This window comes from Cadophora gregata (genome assembly GCF_030347475.1).
Source record: "Cadophora gregata isolate MNR1 chromosome Unknown scaffold_19, whole genome shotgun sequence".
NCBI lineage: Eukaryota > Fungi > Ascomycota > Leotiomycetes > Helotiales > Ploettnerulaceae > Cadophora > Cadophora gregata.
In genome coordinates this window covers 256,564-273,543 of record NW_026695942.1, presented here as the reverse complement: position 1 = coordinate 273,543, position 16,980 = coordinate 256,564, and the positions used below count along the sequence as shown (strand labels likewise).

The 16,980-nt window shown below is 46.5% G+C and overlaps 7 protein-coding genes across 7 annotated transcripts; 3 read left to right on the top strand and 4 right to left on the bottom strand.

Moving 5' to 3' along the window:
- Nucleotides 1-148: 148 nt before the first annotated feature.
- On the bottom strand, nucleotides 149-611 carry ONS95_007071 (uncharacterized protein). Its single transcript, XM_058500564.1, has 2 exons — nucleotides 445-611; nucleotides 149-390 (listed from the first exon to the last, which is right to left on the bottom strand). The coding sequence occupies exons 1-2, from the start codon at nucleotides 525-527 to the stop codon at nucleotides 153-155; spliced, it is 321 nt and encodes a 106-aa protein (XP_058349380.1). The 5' UTR covers nucleotides 528-611; the 3' UTR covers nucleotides 149-152.
- ONS95_007070 (uncharacterized protein) lies at nucleotides 552-798 on the bottom strand (the record flags this gene model as incomplete). The annotated part of the gene is made up of 2 exons (XM_058500563.1): nucleotides 552-630; nucleotides 677-798. The coding sequence occupies 2 exons, from the start codon at nucleotides 796-798 to the stop codon at nucleotides 552-554; spliced, it is 201 nt and encodes a 66-aa protein (XP_058349379.1).
- Nucleotides 799-2,361: 1,563 nt separating this feature from the next.
- Nucleotides 2,362-3,188, bottom strand: ONS95_007069 (uncharacterized protein; the record flags this gene model as incomplete). The annotated part of the gene is made up of 3 exons (XM_058500562.1): nucleotides 2,362-2,756; nucleotides 2,814-3,024; nucleotides 3,075-3,188. 3 exons carry the CDS (start codon nucleotides 3,186-3,188, stop codon nucleotides 2,362-2,364), a joined length of 720 nt encoding a protein of 239 aa, XP_058349378.1.
- Nucleotides 3,189-5,116: 1,928 nt separating this feature from the next.
- ONS95_007068 (uncharacterized protein) lies at nucleotides 5,117-7,200 on the top strand (the record flags this gene model as incomplete). The annotated part of the gene is made up of 5 exons (XM_058500561.1): nucleotides 5,117-5,132; nucleotides 5,380-5,571; nucleotides 6,079-6,126; nucleotides 6,233-6,274; nucleotides 6,359-7,200. The coding sequence occupies 5 exons, from the start codon at nucleotides 5,117-5,119 to the stop codon at nucleotides 7,198-7,200; spliced, it is 1,140 nt and encodes a 379-aa protein (XP_058349377.1).
- A 27-nt stretch (nucleotides 7,201-7,227) lies between these two features.
- Nucleotides 7,228-8,010, top strand: ONS95_007067 (uncharacterized protein; the record flags this gene model as incomplete). The annotated part of the gene is made up of 1 exon (XM_058500560.1): nucleotides 7,228-8,010. One exon carries the CDS (start codon nucleotides 7,228-7,230, stop codon nucleotides 8,008-8,010), a length of 783 nt encoding a protein of 260 aa, XP_058349376.1.
- A 3,340-nt stretch (nucleotides 8,011-11,350) lies between these two features.
- FBP26 (Fructose-2,6-bisphosphatase) lies at nucleotides 11,351-14,075 on the top strand. Its single transcript, XM_058500559.1, has 4 exons — nucleotides 11,351-11,807; nucleotides 12,008-12,591; nucleotides 12,637-12,750; nucleotides 12,795-14,075. The coding sequence occupies exons 1-4, from the start codon at nucleotides 11,687-11,689 to the stop codon at nucleotides 13,107-13,109; spliced, it is 1,134 nt and encodes a 377-aa protein (XP_058349375.1). The 5' UTR covers nucleotides 11,351-11,686; the 3' UTR covers nucleotides 13,110-14,075.
- A 557-nt stretch (nucleotides 14,076-14,632) lies between these two features.
- Nucleotides 14,633-15,668, bottom strand: ONS95_007065 (uncharacterized protein). The gene is made up of 2 exons (XM_058500558.1): nucleotides 15,347-15,668; nucleotides 14,633-15,282 (listed from the first exon to the last, which is right to left on the bottom strand). Coding segments are annotated over exons 1-2 (282 nt in total). The 5' UTR covers nucleotides 15,627-15,668; the 3' UTR covers nucleotides 14,633-15,280.
- Between the last annotated feature and the right edge of the window lie 1,312 nt (nucleotides 15,669-16,980).

Here is a 16,980-nt window from a genome sequence, read left to right as displayed (position 1 = left end):
ACAGGTGGTCTCAGAAAAATTCATAGATCTATTTGCATATGCGGTATGATGTTGGCCTCAACAGATTAACAAGGCGGAAGAAAACCAGCAAAAAGAAACCCTCAGATACCAGGTACCGTTGATCATTCTTTAAGAGAGAGATCCTTAGCCCATCAGCGCCATTCAATGAGTATCAAGCTATCATAAGTGCCCTCGGAACCTGGGTTCCCTGCGTTCGGGTTGCGTAGACGCAGCAGGCGTTCCGCTTCCTCTAGCAGTGCTTGAGCTTCTTCTTCGTGTCGAAGTTCTTGTTCCAACGCTTCGGAAAGTTTGAAGAGGACTCTTGCATGCTCAGCCATCATAAGATGGGTGCGCATCTGGGTGATAGCAAGTGCATCACGCAGGTATCGTCTATTTTAATCAGTTACGAAAGCACTGCCTACATGCGACTTTGTTGGTACTCACACTGCCGATTCCACCTTTCCACAATCCAGTGCAACGCAGCCTAAGCGGTACAAACAACCTGCATTAAAGGGATGTGTTCGCATCTGGTCTCCTTTCAACCATAAGTTCTAGGCTTCCAGGAAATGGGCCTCTGAAGATTCAAAATCAACATTGTGACGATCAACCAGACCAAGGCCGAAATGTGCACTGAAATGTTAGCATCCTCAGGTGGTACGAGGAATGGAGTGCTTACCCCGCCGCTCTGGCCCAATTGGAAGGGTTTGTAGATTCGATCTGATTAAGTGCGTTGCTGAACAGCTCTCGTGCCGTTTGCTGCTGGCCAGACCAGACCAAACACGTTCCCATTTCTATCATGATCGTTGGACTTAATTCACCCCTATTCTCTTCCTGTTGATTCGACCATTCAAGGTAGTGACTACGCGAACGCTCGTACCATTCGAGGGCTTCGGTAAAGTTGTTGAGAGTAGCTATCCCTATTACAGCATTATTCGCGGCCCAAGCTGATTCTCGAGAGCTGAATAGTACGTCGTGGCTGCGAATTTCGTACGACTTCTGCAGCCACTATACTCCTTCTTCTAGTTTACCCAAACAAAGGAGCAATTGGCCACGGTGAGAAGTAAGGGAACCTTACACACTAATTGCTTGATCTTCCGGAGGCAGGGTATTCAAAGCTATGGTGTTAACCTCGATTAACTCTGTAAGATCATCCAAGGAATTTATTTCTAATAGATATCTGCATAAGTCAGTGATGAAACCTTGAATGTAGTTTGTTGTTGTGGCTTACCGCTGGCAAGAGTTGTTGAGACTATAATATAGTGGTAGTGCTGTGAGTTTAGGGTTCAATTTCTTCTCTCCATAGAAATAATCTTTGAGACTGATGATATGTAGAAGATACTTGGCACACAAGTCCTACACCTGATACAAATTTGCTCTGTTTGCGTTTCTCTGGGGATAATTGTGGTACGTCAAGCTTGTAGCACTGTTGAAAGCCTCTTGTCGCTGCTCAGACGTCATAGAATGTTTAAATTTTGCCTGTATAAGTCGGTGTATCGAAAAGGTCTTTGATGTGCGATCTCTATTGACGAGAGTAAGAGTGAGAAGAGGCTCGATCGCACTCGAGAAACTAGATGTTTTCGTTACCTAGGATCCGAACCCAATATATATGTTATCTTACCTCAATGGATCCGAGCAGAAGCTGAGTGACTCGGGCATATCCTTGGAAAATTCAAGTTTGAAGAGTACTTGAGGGATACTGTCCGGCTCAAGAAAAGCTATGAATCCTAAGATTGTATGACTCTGGGATTTGAGAGACTTGAACGAGATAGACCACAAAGCGTTGATGGAGCGATTACCTGACATTTGATGCAAATGGCTCGGTGCCTGATCGTAGAACTCTATGCACTCAGGGGTGGATAAGGCACGGCTATGTATTAACCTAGCTATCGCCGAGATCGTGAGAGCGTGTCCATCCAGCTTTTGCGAGAGTTGTTGTGCAGATGTAAGTTCGTCTTCTTTGAGATCAGACGTAATATCTGTGGAAAGAAGGTGGAGAAGAAAGCTCAATCCAGTGTGATTGTTCCAACTGGTGAGTTCTATTATACTATCTGCGAGCTCAAAGGCAAGTGATGGATTGCGTGTCGTAATAAGAGCCTGGCCACGGGTTGCAAGCGGCCAGAAATCACGGAGGGAGTCGATAAATTTAGCATTGTCATAGACAATAAGCTAGCGACAATCTAATTCCATGTCAATAAAATAGGTTGTGAGGTGAGAAAAGCGTGACATATGAGTCTGTTGAAGCCAGTTCAGTATAAAAGCAAGGTTCTTGTCGTGATCACCTTGTCGCGCGTCTGGCAATTTAAGACGAAGGGCAATGTCTGTGAAACTCTGCTTAATGGAGACAAGCTTCTCACTATGCACCTAGAACAGTGTATTAAGCTCACCCTTTCGCAGCTTGTTCTTAGCATAGCTCTGGGCTACTATGCTTTTGCTAACACCTCCAGGACCGTGTATTGCCAAAGATCGAAATGACTGTTCCGTGCTGACCTCGTTGAAATGCTCCTCTATCTTCTGCTCGATATCAACACGCTTAAAATATCGTGACGTTCTAACTGCTGGGAGGACTACATAAGGCGGTTTTGCCAAGCTAGGAGATAGTAAGGGCTGTGCCTGGACCGAGGGAGTTCGGCTTGCCTGGCTCGATCGCTCTGCGAATTTGGAGAGCATCTCAATTCGAGACAATACCTCGTCAATGCGATGAGAAGTTAACGAGAACTGCTGCTCTAAAGGCTTCCACTGGATCTCAAGTACAGTTCCTAGGTTCTCGAGCGTTAACGGTGTCTTATTGCTCCTTTGCCCAGCTCATCACCTACCATTTGTTGTGTATGTAATGTCATTTCGCATGAACTTTACAACAGAAAACAGGAAGGAGAGAAAGGTAACACCAATCTCCACACAGCACTCCTTCAGTTCTGCTGTAAAAGTCCTTGCCTCAGTGAAATGATTGTTGAGCATATCGATCTGGCGGCAATTCTCGCGCAGTATGCGAATAACATTTGCGGCGGCGCCAGTCTCCGGCACAACCTGAAACCATTAGTCCATGTCGCCAACTAGCAGCTTCAAAAATGGCAGACCTTGAGGATAACTCTGAGAAGTCCCCAGAGTACGGATGTGTCTATTCTTGAAGAAGCCTGCCGCATCCAATTGTCGGTGAAGGTTCGCAGTTTCAAGAGACCTTGGGCAAGCATCGCGAAGTCTTGGTGAATCGAAGGCTCGCCTCGACTTGATTGAATTTGGGTCTGTACATCTTCTCAAGTGCCGAATTCGAGGATTTGTAGTAAATCATCGTGTTCGAGCTGGCCGCGACCGGCGCTCCCTGTAGACCTCCACTGATCGAACAGTAGCTGTCCCCTATGATGATGAACTTAGCTTCATATATGTTCCAGTAGGTTCGTTTGCCCTCACATTTGAGATATCTCCATCTTGAAGTTGTTCTGACCGTAATTGAAGGAAACGGAAGGAGGAGAAGTGCGTTGTAATGAAAGGGTTTGTAGATGTTGTTGCAGAAGAAGGGACGAAGAAGGCGGCCTGGGCAGTATTTATTCACCTTTCCAGGCTAGGTAGTCAAGCCTCCCAGGCTCGTCATGGATCCTTCCAATAGGTCCAATATTCACGCGATGTTCTAGATCATGGACTGTAAATGCTTAGATTTTAATATACAGGATGTCAGGAAATATTTGGGGTTGGGGCGTGAAATGAATAGTTGAACTTTTCTAAAGCAGTAGTTTTCAAGTTGAGAGTTCGAATCTGCACTAGGATGCTTTTCTTGGTCTCACTTTTTTCTTTCCTTCTAATTCCTCCCCGTTCCTATGATCATCTCTATTTTTTATTCCTTGAAACGACTTTCGCTTCTATATTCAGTCTTGGAACAAAATGCAGATAAACACTCGCTCCTAGTCACAATACTCAGCATGAGCTAATCTCTTGTGCTGAGTCGTAAGAGATTGACTGTAGGAGTGAAGTCTATCAGACCGTGTGTTGATGGCATGATGAGACGACTCGCGACCAGCGCGACATAGATAAATACATCTTTAAGGGTATCTTTTTCTTCTATGTTAAGCATTCACTTTCTCTTCGCGATGAGGCTATGTGTCTGTCGCTTGTGGGTAAGTGACCATATCTTCTTTGGGCGATTCGAATTTGCGATAGAATAGAAGTGACTTGGCCACGGGCATGGTATATGAATCAAAGGGCTCAGGATATCTATTACAAGTCGAAACGCTCCGCGAGAGAGTTTAGAAAATGGCAATGACGAGGATATTGATAATGATAGCAATGTTCGGACCTTAAATGATACCCCATTCTGATGTAAATATTGATGTGATATCAGCTGGTAACCATGATTGAATTTTCCACTAATTCAAGCTCTAAATTTAAATGTGCTCCTCCAAAGAGAATTTTACCATGCTGTGTATTTGTCGATTTGAAAAATGAGGCTTTACCAGGGCGTCTGAAATCTAGGAGCTTCTGTCTAAAACTCGGGAGCGTGAATCTGCTTTCGCACCACCTACGGTGCTTTAGAAAGTATATTCTGGCTGGCTAAATCTGAAACCATGCTATTCAGACAGTACCACGCGTTTGATATCACGCTTTGCGTTCTCAAGACCCGAGCGTGTGCTTTACCATAATATTGACGGACTGTTGACACAGACGCTTGAGGAGCTTATGTCGTAAACTCGTTCTGATAGGTTCCTCTATCATACTTTTCGTCCATAGATCAGAGGGCAGTATAGTAGGGTATTTTTAGCGTGTCTTCATCCTTTCGAAGCATAGAAAGTGGTAGTTGTCCAGTCTACTTTGCCTTCCATCCACCTTTTCACGCTACCTTGAATAAGCGAGCCTTCCCTTTGAGAAGCGAGGTCTAGTTCTGAGTCATTTCGAGGTTCACTTCCCAACAACTCAACAAGCACCATCCTTGAGCCCAAAAGATATATCAGATTTCTTTAAGAAATGTTCTTGGATTTGTTTAGAACATATCCTCTCGAGGTTGGAAGCTGTTTTAGGGCTAGAAAAATTGTCCACGTGAGAGCGGCGCTTGGACCAGCGCACGGTGGGGAAGTAAACAAAAGCTTTGAACTTCTTCGAGCTTGCGATATGATTCAAGAACAACAGTAACATGGATTGCTTGGAGCGTGAGTACCGTTTGTGTTCTCCCTTTAGGATCCCCAAGCTTTGAGGCTCCATAACATTCTGCGAGCCTTTGAGGATATCAATTTACCTCCTGTTTCCTCTACTTCCTCCTCCATCGCCTCATTCTCCTCCTTTTCATTCTCCTCTCGACCTGGCTTTCCTTCTTCTTCTTCTTCTTCTTCCTCTTTCTCCTACCTCTTTTCCTCCCCTAAGTTTAAAAGGACACAGCTAACTCCTCCTTTCGCACAGCAATTACCAACTTCTTCCGCGGTCTCCTCCGCCGCTGCCGCCGCCAGCAGGAAGCTCCCTCGTCTGGGCTGGCCATCCAGGTTCCAGAATTCGACATCCCTCCAGTGCACAAGCTGAGGGAGATGTCTGCGGCCTGGATACCCCATTCTAGGGCGTCGAGTGCTGGTGGTGGTTGTGGAGCTGCTGGTGCTGGTACGTACCTCACTGTTGCGTTTCTGTTTAGGAAGATATCTGGTTTGGTTGGGTCCGGAGGTCATATATTGTGCTGGAAAACATGATCTGGGACGATTATGGGAACTCAAAGTGCAGTATGGAAAGATAGTTGAAGGATTGAGGGGAGATCTTGTGTGGCATGGAGTCTCATCTATGGGAACACCATGGTTGTATTGAGATGTTTGGTGCTTGGTGAAGGGTCTCCTCTGGGACGATCAAGTCTTTCATTCTAGGGCATCTTAAGGGAGATTGTTGACTTCTTCCTTTTCTCACAGAACCGTCGCGTGTGGGCACTTCTGCTCCTAGTACGTTCAATCTCTCTTGCTTTCCCTTTTCAGACAGCACATTCCATTTCCATATCTTTACCTCACGACACATCATATATTTCCTCGGAGAAAGATCCCCTCTGGAGTCTGGATACAGTGTAACTCTAGTTGATACGTCAAAATTACGAGAAATCCTGTTATACTAACTTTTGGTATCCAGTTATTGCCGTTCCTGCTCCTGCCGTAGCACCTACTCCTGCTCCTGCCAGTAAGTCCAAACCTCTTCAACTTCCATTATTGAAAGTCCCATATCCCTTTCAGAACATTCCAATCCAAACTCAAAACCTTTTTCCTATGCTGACCTTGATATCCAGCTGCCGCCACACCACCACCCTCTGCTCCCTTCTCCGACGTCGGTAAGTTCACTCAAACCTCCAAATCAATGTCCTGAATTCACCACAGAACATTGAAAATCACCTTCAATACTGACATTCACTCAGCCGCACCACCACCACCAACCCCTTCCCTCTCACCCCTCTCCGGCCAGCTCGCCACCATCCCCCCTCTCCTCCTCCCATCCATAACTTCCCCTCCTCCTTCCTCATCCTCCAATAACACCACCACCACCAACCTCCGCATCCTTTCAGTCTTCGATCTCACCTACAACGTCTCCCCTCAAGATCGAGCCACCATCTTCACAACCCCCATCATCTCTTCCCTCGCCATGGCATCCTCCTCCTCAGCACCTCATAACGCCGGACTCTCCCAATCCTGGATCTCCCCCGCCGCCTCCAACGCCGCGCGCTTCACGCGCGTGCAGACCGTCGCTTCACACCTCCATCTCCTCAAAAGTCCTTTCTTCCCAAAAACAGCAACAAAATACAACGCGCACAATGCTGCGTATGCAGGAGATTTAGCTCGTCGCCAGAGACGAGTCCTTGAAGGCAGGATTAGAGAGTTGGAGGGTCGGAGGAGGGAGAGAGAAAGGGTTGAGAGTTTGAGTTTGAGTTCGGGTTTGGAAGGGGGTTTGTACGGAAAGGTGAACTTCAGGAGAGATGAAGAGGTGAAGATTGCGAAGTGTGAACTTACCTGGGCATTTAAGGGTGAGAAGGTGGTTACTGAGGAGGAGAAGTGTGCTGAGGTTGGGTGGTATGTGGGGTATAGTGGGGTGTTAGGGGAGAAGACTTGTTTTTGGGGTGGGAGTGAGGGAGGTTTGAGGGAGGGGAGGGTGGATGAGCGGAGGGGGATGAGAGCGTTTTGGCCGGAGATGGGAGAGTTGAAGATGGAGGGTGAGATGAGGGTTAGGAAGACGCGTGAGTTTCCCCTTCTATTTTGCTTATGACTTTTCGAGTTGGAGAAGAGAGACGCGATGCTGATGTGTTATCCAATAGGCCAACGACGATTCCCGCTTCCTCGAGTCGATCTCTACAGTACCGGCATGATGAGACACTTCATCCCACCACACATATCTCTCACGCCCACAGAAAAGCTCAAACTCATCGAGCAGATCGTTGCCAAGAAATCAACAGAAGATATCGCATGGCATGAACGTCAAGTCGTACCATTCAAGCACAAGCTCGATCGGCTGCCTACCCTCACCAAAATATGGCGCCAGAATGAGAAGACCGACAACGGTAGACCGTACCATACTCCTCCTGCATCCGAGTATGGCGATGACGATGTTGATGAGGAAGATTTTGCGGTTCAAGAGGGTGCAGCTATAATTGAGGAGGGATATGGAGCTGGTGATGGATTCTCCTCGGATGGAGAGGTGATTGAAGATGAATATGGATACAATACCGGCACCACCGATCAGGATCAAGCTGAGACCGACATTGGCGGTCGTGTTCGGTACAGTAGCAATATTCCCGAAGCCGTCTATGCAGTAGATGAGAACGGCGTCGTTCATCGCCAAGTCTATAACGAGCAAGACAGTCCCGTTGAAGATTACGGCTTTGAACCATACACTGGAGGAAACATCTACGATGGGCTCGGCCTACCGATGGGCTATTCGAACGGTGTTGATGGTCCTGGAGATGGCGTGCGTCCTCCACCTGGTGGATGGTTGTTTGATCAAGTTGCGCTGAGGGAGCGTGGAGCATGGGCTGAGATTCTTGATGAGATCGACTTTGTGGTTGATGCTGAGGCCTAGGCATGATTCGATTGTTCTGCATTTGCTGGATGCGCATTTTGCATCGGTCTCGACGGCGTTGGATTCTTCAATCGCGGATATTGGAGCTTTCACAATCTCCTTTCGGGTTATGCCTGCTTTTCTGGAAGCTTTGTGGTTGTTCTACTCCATTCTCAGGCTTGAAAGAGCTTTCTTCCTGCTTTTTGCAACTCGATGGATATGCATAGCGTAAAGAAGCATCAGTGGATATTGAATAAGCGTTGTGTCTTTGAAGCATGGCGTTGGTGGATAGTTGGTCATACCGTCATCCTCAAAATGGCATCGTCTTTCATGAGGGTTGGACAATCAGGAGTTTTCCTTGGCTTGTTGTTAGATCAGACTTCAATGCGAGAAGGAAAAAAACAGCAATGCGATGAGACGATGACTTGCATAGAAATGCCTTTGATGTGACATGTGACCGTAATTCCTGCTCTTGTTCTCATTGGCATTTTCGTGAGGGCCTTGGGATTCGGAGAACAGAAGCCCATAAGAATGGCTCGATGCTTTGGTTTCAATGTCGCCGAGCCCAGATGTGATATTCGTAATTCATCAATTGCATCTTTCCAAGACAGGACAGAGCTTGAAATCAAAACGACCCTAAGCAATAGCAGGTAAGAAGGGTATCACAGGAGAAGAAACACGGGCCAGCTCAACCGAGCGTAGAGATATTCAAACCCAACCAGAGTCATGAAATTCCAAAAGCAGCAGCACATCACTCACCAACACAATCGCAATAAAATTCAATCATAATCACAATAGCAAGCAAAACCCACATCTTCAAAACCTCACACTTCAAGCCAAGCAATCCTCAGATCTTATCCAAACAAACAAACCCAAGCCAAGCGAAACGGCCCGCTCTCTCTTTCCGGGGACGATACGATTCAGCCTCATGCTCAGCTAAACCTTGAGGCTCTGCTTGGCTTGACGCTCAGCTGAGAACAGTGGAGTTTGGAGATAAAAAGTGCACGCGGATTGGGACGGGGGGATAGAAATCGAAAGGATCAAAATGCAAGGGCAGATGTAGATAATACCACTTCCAATCCCTCCCGCATCCCGTGTGTCTGTGACCGAGAATCCATCGAGAATCCATCAAGTTTGATGGTATAGTCATCAAGACTTTTCCACTGGATTGATGGTGAGGGAATTCTGGGCGAGGAGTTGCAATTGTAAGTTAAAGATCAAGGGCTTGAAGTTTGAAGTCTGATCTAAGAATAGCTGGAGGTACCTTCAACCCTCGCTTGCAGGCTGGGCACGGAAGAAGCGGCCGCGAATCCCGACAGGGCATGCTCATCCCAGCCAGGCATTTCCATTGGAAAAAGCATCCATCTTGCAGGACGGACAGGAGAGCGTGGGATGTGCTGTTAGGCGTGGATTGACAGGTGGGTATCATTTCGATTAATATCTCGATGTCATAATCCAGAATATTACACTGGCCGCTCTCCAACCTCTTCCTTTTCTTGAGAGAACTCGAAATTCAATGGAATCGTCGTCCTAATCTGGGTAATCGCCGGACTTCTTCTCACCCAGCCCAAGCCCAAGCCCAAAGCCAACCCCTCATTTCCAAAGCCGCTTTAAAGTAATCCAGTCAACACATCGCGATAAGGATTTGTATCTCTGGGCAGCAGCCAGCGAGAGCGAGGGGGGCAAAAGTCAGACAGATAGTCAGACGGGCCAAGTCAGAGCAGATCGAACCAACAGACAGACAGGACACGCAGTGACAAAGAGAGACAGAGAGACAGATCTCACAACCGTCTTTTTGTGTCAAGGGCGGGCTCAGCACTTTCTCCCTCTCTGGTCTGGATTTTCATATCTTTAAGAATTGCGGTTCTAATCGTCTGATTATCTATCTGTGGCTACTGGATTCCATTTGTGAAGAGAAGCGGTGTGACGAGACACGACATCCTGCTTATCGCTTTTTGTATCGCTATTTCAACCTGTCTGTTCGGGTTTGCGCACCAATTAATCGAAATCGGTATTTTGTCTGATCTTATCGACCTGGTTACTGGATCCTGGATCTCGGACGGATTGCTTTTGATAGGAAGTTCGGGTTGCTGGTAGAGAGTACCTAAGAAATGGCGGGAATCCCAGCAGGTGGGAATGGCAATGGCGAGGTTCGGAGAAGGAGGGGGATGACTTATAGTATGGGAAATGTGCGTATACTTCTCCATTTCCCTTTTTGCAATTGACGTGTTACCTTGATTAGCGACTCGTTTATCTGTTGGTACTTGCTGCATTGCTTTATTATTCAATCACCAAATCCGCGCTGGTATCGTGAACTTCATCCAAGCCAGCCGAACACGTGCATGAGTTCATGCATAGTGTGAAGCGGTGTGAAGAGAGAAAATGTCCATGCTGCTTATGAAGAAGAGAGAGATCTAGACCCCGATATGCAAGGGGAGTTCTCTGCTTTCTGAGTGGGATGATGGATCTGATCTGATTTATCTCTTTGTCCTTGTTGCCGTCCAGCCGTCGACCCGATCCAGTCTCGGCGAAATGGACCTTCGGGTTGTCCTGCAGCTGGTTGGAACATTATACCACGAACCCGATATTGGGGATTGAGGATTGAGGAAGAAGAAATTATTCCTCGGAATCGAAAAATGCTAAGATTCATATCCTGTGTCTGGAATTAGCTTTCAGTTTTTCCTAATGGAGGAACTGAGGTTAAAAAGCAAATATCAGGAGAGTTGAGGGCATTTCTGCCATGCACAGTTGTCCATCCATCCCTTGGCCCAGGCTCTCTCTCCGTCAAGTCTTCTGATCTCGGCGCATGATATTCTTCATCAAGCCTCTTTTCCTCTCCATACCAGGCAGGACACCACGATGCATGTGTCGTTATTGTATTTTGCCTGCAGGAGAAGCGCAGTGTCACGATATGCTCGCAAGGCGGGCTGCATCCTCATGTCTCGGAGTAAAAGACTGGGTGGGTCCCTTTGGATGGGAAACTGCATGCATTCCATTGGTGACAGCAAATGTAGATGCATGTTTCATTGGGTCTGGGCTGGACTTTGAGGTGCAAGAATTGCAAGTTCCCAAGATCTTTGTTGAAGTTGATGACTGAGTTGATGTCTGGAAACACAAGTTACTCTTTAAAGCATTATTCCAGAACATTATCCCACCTTCCATCTTCCATCCCTCCTCTCCTCTCCTCTCCTCTCCTCCCCTCCTCTTCCCGTCCCCTCGGTCCACTTCAGCGAGTGCGGGGTTAGCTCGGCAGAGATTGTGCGGATTTACAGGGGTCCCAGGGGATCTATCCAATCCCTGTCAGGCTCTAAAAAGTTCCCTAGATCACCTCACTTGACATCCCGATCACTTCCCTTCAACTCCAACACCACTTCACCTCTCCCCCTCCACACAATACAACTCACCTCAATCCTCCTCTTCAATCATCACCACATGAAGATATACTCCCTCCCCAAATCAACCTAGTTTGCGATCAACCAATTGTTTCCCTCCCGTTTTCGTTTGGTTTGCTCTCAACAGCGGCCGCGTCCGGTGCAAGCCGTGAATTCCCGTTCCCTGATCAAAACCTCACGCGATCACCTCAACAAGCACATCTTCGAGCCTTTCCCCTCTTCAATTCTCCTGCAAATTCGTTAATTCGTTCGATTCTTCAATTTCCAACTTCTTCAATCTCGAAAATTAGGAGAGAATAGCAAAAATGGAGCTCGCACGTCCAAGCAGAAAGACTAATGGGAAGGGTGTCCAGGTCGAGGATACGCAGATTTGTGTGGTAATGGTGGGATTGCCCGCGAGGGGAAAGAGTTTGATTGCGCAGAAGGGTAGGTGACTTTCTACTCCCAAGATTAAATGGTACTTGGAGTGGCAGATGTAGAGCTGGCAGTAACCTGCAAATTGATCACTGCTGGTGAACCGCGAAAGTAGCAGGCGCTCTGTTCGCAGATGCCTCAGTGGCAATGGCGCATCCACTGCCTTCATACACTATATTTACTCTCTTTCGAATTTCTGCTAACTATCCCAGCTCAACGTTACCTCAGATGGCTCTCGATCGACGCTCGTGTCTTCAACGTAGGCAACTACCGCCGTAAAGATGCCGCCCAACCCTCCGCAGACTTCTTCGATGTCAATAACATCGAAGGTGAACGTATGCGCCGAGCAGCTGCCGAAGCAGCCGTCGCAGATATGCTGAAATGGTTCAAGGATGGAGGAATTATCGCCATTCTAGATGCTACAAACAGTACGAAGAAACGCCGCCGTTGGATCAAGGAACGATGTGATAGCGCAGGTGTTGAGACATTATTCGTCGAGAGCAAGTGCGATGACGAGGAGCTGATCATGAGCAATATTCTCGAAGTCAAGACTACATCACCCGACTACGTTGGCCAGGATCCAGAGGAGGCGGCGCAGGATTTCCGGAATAGAATTCGAAATTACGAAAAGGTGTACCAGACGATTGATGAAGAGGAGAGTGATTTGACATATTTGAAGATCATGAACGTGGGAAAGAGAGTTATTATCAATGCTATTCAGGATTATCTCCAGAGTAGGGTGGTATATTACTTGATGAACCTGCACATTAAGCAGAGATCTATCTGGCTATCACGGGTAAGTCACACGCTGGGTTTCGAAGTACTTTGCTGATCTTTCTAGCATGGAGAATCTATGTGGAATGTCTATGGCAAAATTGGTGGTGATGCAAAGCTTTCAGAACGTGGTGAAGCATATGCATTGAAGCTTCCAGAGCTGGTCAAGGAATCATTCGATGTAGGCTTAATCTTCCCAGTCAAACTCGAAGCTAACAATTCCAGGGAAATGACCACCCCCTCACAGTCTGGACATCAACCCTTCAACGAACAATTGCAACAGCACAGCACCTTCCCCAGGAATGGAACCAATTACAATGGAAAGCCCTCGATGAGTTGGACTCTGGCGTCTGCGACAATATGACCTACGCGGAGATCAAGGAGGAGTACCCAGAAGATTTCGAAGCCAGAGATCAGGATAAATACAACTACCGCTACCGTGGCGGCGAATCGTACGTTTTGCTTCCCCACACCCCCACATTGCCCTCCCTTGTTCTCGACCCCTTTGGCCCAAAATCCCCACTTCGAATACACCACTAACGCTTCCTAGCTACCGCGACGTAGTCATCCGCCTTGAGCCCATCATCATGGAACTCGAGCGCAGCGAAAATATCCTCATCGTCACTCACCAAGCCATCCTCCGCTGTATCTACGCCTACTTCATGAATGAAGACCAGGAGAAATCACCTTGGCTGAACGTTCCTCTTCATACGCTCATCAAGCTCACGCCGAGGGCTTATGGCACTGATAGACAGGTTTACAAGGCTGCTATTCCGGCAGTCAGTACTTGGCGTGGAAAGGGTAGTGTCGCAAAGCATGAGGATCCGTTGGAGGATACGACGAGTTTAGATAAGTGAGCTGGCTATTGGCCAACGTATTTGTCTTTGCTTTCATTTGGCTTTCATTTCCCCCTAACTCTGGACCGAGATCTGGATCTGGAATCGATATGAGTTACGATATTTCTCGAGGATTGTGACTGTCTCGAAACTATGTACATCTACCTGGAAATGTGGCTCCCGTGGGATCCAATCGTGTTCCTTTTTTGCATCAGATCACACCAACACTGGAAATTCAACATCTCCTCGACGCCCATGCTGGCATTCTATAAACAGACAAATGAGTGGCCGGTCTACTCTAGATGAAAATGGATGGAGAAATTGAATTTCGGCTGGATCTGGATGTCTTGAGAAACGACTCTCTGAAAAGTTATACATACATGGTTGGCTGGCTGGCAGGCAGGCAGGAACGCATTGCGCTGAGTTGAGTTAAGTTGAGTTGCATAGCGAGAGGCTGTTTGGTTTGGTTTGTTTTGGCGTTTGGGTCTGGTTGAGCTTATGACACGATGTGCTTGCAATGCAATGCATGGCTTTATCATTGATCCGCTCAATGTAGGCGGGTAGGAAAGGCAAGGAAAGCATGGATGGAAATGTGTATATTAGACTGGATGGCTCCCTTATGGAGGTAAGCGGAACATGAATCGTTGAAGACGACACCTACCTTTTGAAACTGCACCTGCGTGTACTTGAACTTATTGCTATTACTTGAATTGACTTGACTTTACTGCTGTTATTACGCCTATTTGTGATATCACCCAGATTTAGGCCTCCGTGTCTGCAGTACCGATGAGAGCTAGGGGCTTTTGATCAGGAATTGTGTCACTTCAAGAGTTCTGGACAAGTCATGGAGCAAGCACGACAGATGATACACAGAATGTATAGTTCCGTCAACGAAGATAAGAGAGAGCTGCGTAACACTTTCGAGTATTGGAAGGTAGAAGAAGCCAGGCGGGAAGCGGCTGAAGCTGAGCTCCGGGCAATGAAAGGACATTATGCAAAGTCAATGGATACCTTAAAAGATGCTCTTCGGCGGCTTGAGGACGATAACTCACGGTTGAACGACGAGAATGCTGTTCTCGAATCTACGAAGATAGATCTCGGTCTTGAGCTCGCCCTTACAACGGAAAAATCATCAAACCTGTCACAGAACAAGTGCAGGTACGTGGACAATTGCAACTTGATTGAATTGATTGATCACAAGGAGAGAAGATATCCTTAAGGAAATCTGTCTTGTTATGTTCGTTTACAAGTTAGCTTGTGCGGCTGATACAAAAGTTGTAAATAGCTTCATAAAAGTACGAAAGTCACCTGATTCGAGCCTTTGACAGGTTGTGGGGGACCTGTGAACTTGAGTGTTTGCAGGTGGGTGGCTTGCCCGTATATATTGTGTAACATGACTTAGGTCTTACAAACAAGTTCTATCTGAGGCTATGTTTTTTTTTTTTTTTTTTTTTTTTTTTTGCAGCGGGTTTGCTCTCTCTCACTACCAGCGAGAGCGCTCGTAGAGTGACGGAGCTGAAGCGAACCCGACGATTACTCGTCTGGATCAATGACAGAGGCCGTGAGTGTTTCCATAAGTCCTACAATGCTCATCCCAATCATCGCCATCAAGACTCTTGTTTGCGGAGTAGCACTCGAAAGGCGTTTGACCATCATACGCTACATTTTCCCGGAACTCTCCTAAATATTACAAGGGTTAGCCAGTTCACAATTGTATCATTAATTTGAAGGCCCCTTAACAAATAATCTTTGATGATTATTGGGTCATGAGATTATTCCACGAATAATCCGAGATACATACTTTGATGTGCTACGCTTTGGGTAAGTTCACAAGCTATTTTAGTACGCTCGAGGTTGCCGACACCAGTGTAAATATCCTGTAGGTTTATTAGCTACTTCTATTTCTAGGAGCGTAAGCTTTCTTTCTCAAGTTCAACTTACAGCGCAGATACATTCTGTGTTTACGCGCGCTAGCGTAGCCAATCTGGCTAAGGAGAATGACTGCTAGGGAGAAGAATGTGGTCTTCATGATTGTGTAGAACTGATGCGGCGATTGAACTGAAAGCGTAAATGGGTGATATGTTCGTGAGAAGAGGTGAGTTTTGTGAAAATAGGATGTCTTTGGTAAAGAGAAAGAGTCAGGTGATCGATCAAAGGAATCAATTGATTGCTTTAGAATAGTTATCGAGAGTAAAGCTCTCTTAATATATCTCATTGTCATTTCTAAAGCTTTCCGAGCTCTCCGAAATAATCAGCTGTACGCATTTCGGAAAGCTTCAGTCGGAAAGCTTCAGCCGGAAAGCTCGGAGAGGTCTTCATGTCCTAGCCTACCTTACAGCGCTCACCGTATCGAGTTTATCAAGGATTTCCCAAGAAACCTGAACCTACAGTACAGCCTGAAAAGTCTAAAAGAAAACAATTGACTGGATGAGCCTACAGGCGAGACGGAAAAGTTTAGTTAATTAATCACAACTTTAAACTTCAAGGCTCCTTTATTCCCGTACTACTAAGTTGGTCATTGGAGTAGACTAAGAATATCATAAAACAAGTGCAAGTACGTAGATAATTGTAACTTAGTTGAATTGATTAATTATAATTATTGACAGGGTTGGAGAAAACGAGTTACTTTATCCAAGCAAACTGTATCAGTGGCACTATATTCAAGGACAACAACCAGATGATCTCCTGATTTTTCGTAATATAATTCTGCTGGGATACGACCGAGTAAGTCATCATAACTGATGGAAGCGAGATGATCCATCATTGACTTTGGCAGGGGCATTCCACTGTCCTTTCTTCAATTCACTCTCTCAAGGACCCCCTCGCCAAAGCTGCGAAGCTCGATTTGTTGCATTTCGATGAATGCTGGATAACACATTTTCTCAGAGATCATCACTGTAGAGCATCATCAAAAGACATTAGCCCAACAAAATTTCGTTGTTACCGTGAGATTGGTGAAACGCCCGGCAAATGGTACCAGTGGTAGCCAATAGAACATCTGATCTTCATTGAATCCAAGCAGTAGTATTTGAAAGGGTATCTATCGTCTTCCGCGTCTTTCACTCTTCTTTGACATCTTTGCGAGTACCTCTGATAGCCACAAAGTTTGAATCTGCTTATCAAAACCCATGTCTGCTGCTGCAACTGCCGCTTTACAATCCGACAAGAATCCCCACGCTCTACAACAATTCGACTCGGCGCTTTGTTGTGCGAAACTTGGGTTGCTCGTAGCACAGGCGTCTCTCAGCAAAATGGTGTCGAAGCCTCGGGAATAAGCATCTTGTAAGGTACCCAATGCCCATGACACATTGGTCTGTGTTCATGCCTGCGAATAAAAGTGACGAAATGCCCATTTTATTAAGATACCTGTTAAGATCGCCATGAAGAGTCGTATAGGCCTGAGTTCCTGTTCTTGTAGATGATGACGTCTGGTCGTCGAGCCTCCTGCCCTTCTTGAAAAGCGGACAACAGCGGACCATGAAGATCCACGTTCCAAGTTTCTCGCATGAGAGCCCGACCAGCGTTAACCTTTGTACTATCAGGCAAGACGATTTCTCCAAGGATACTCCCAGGGC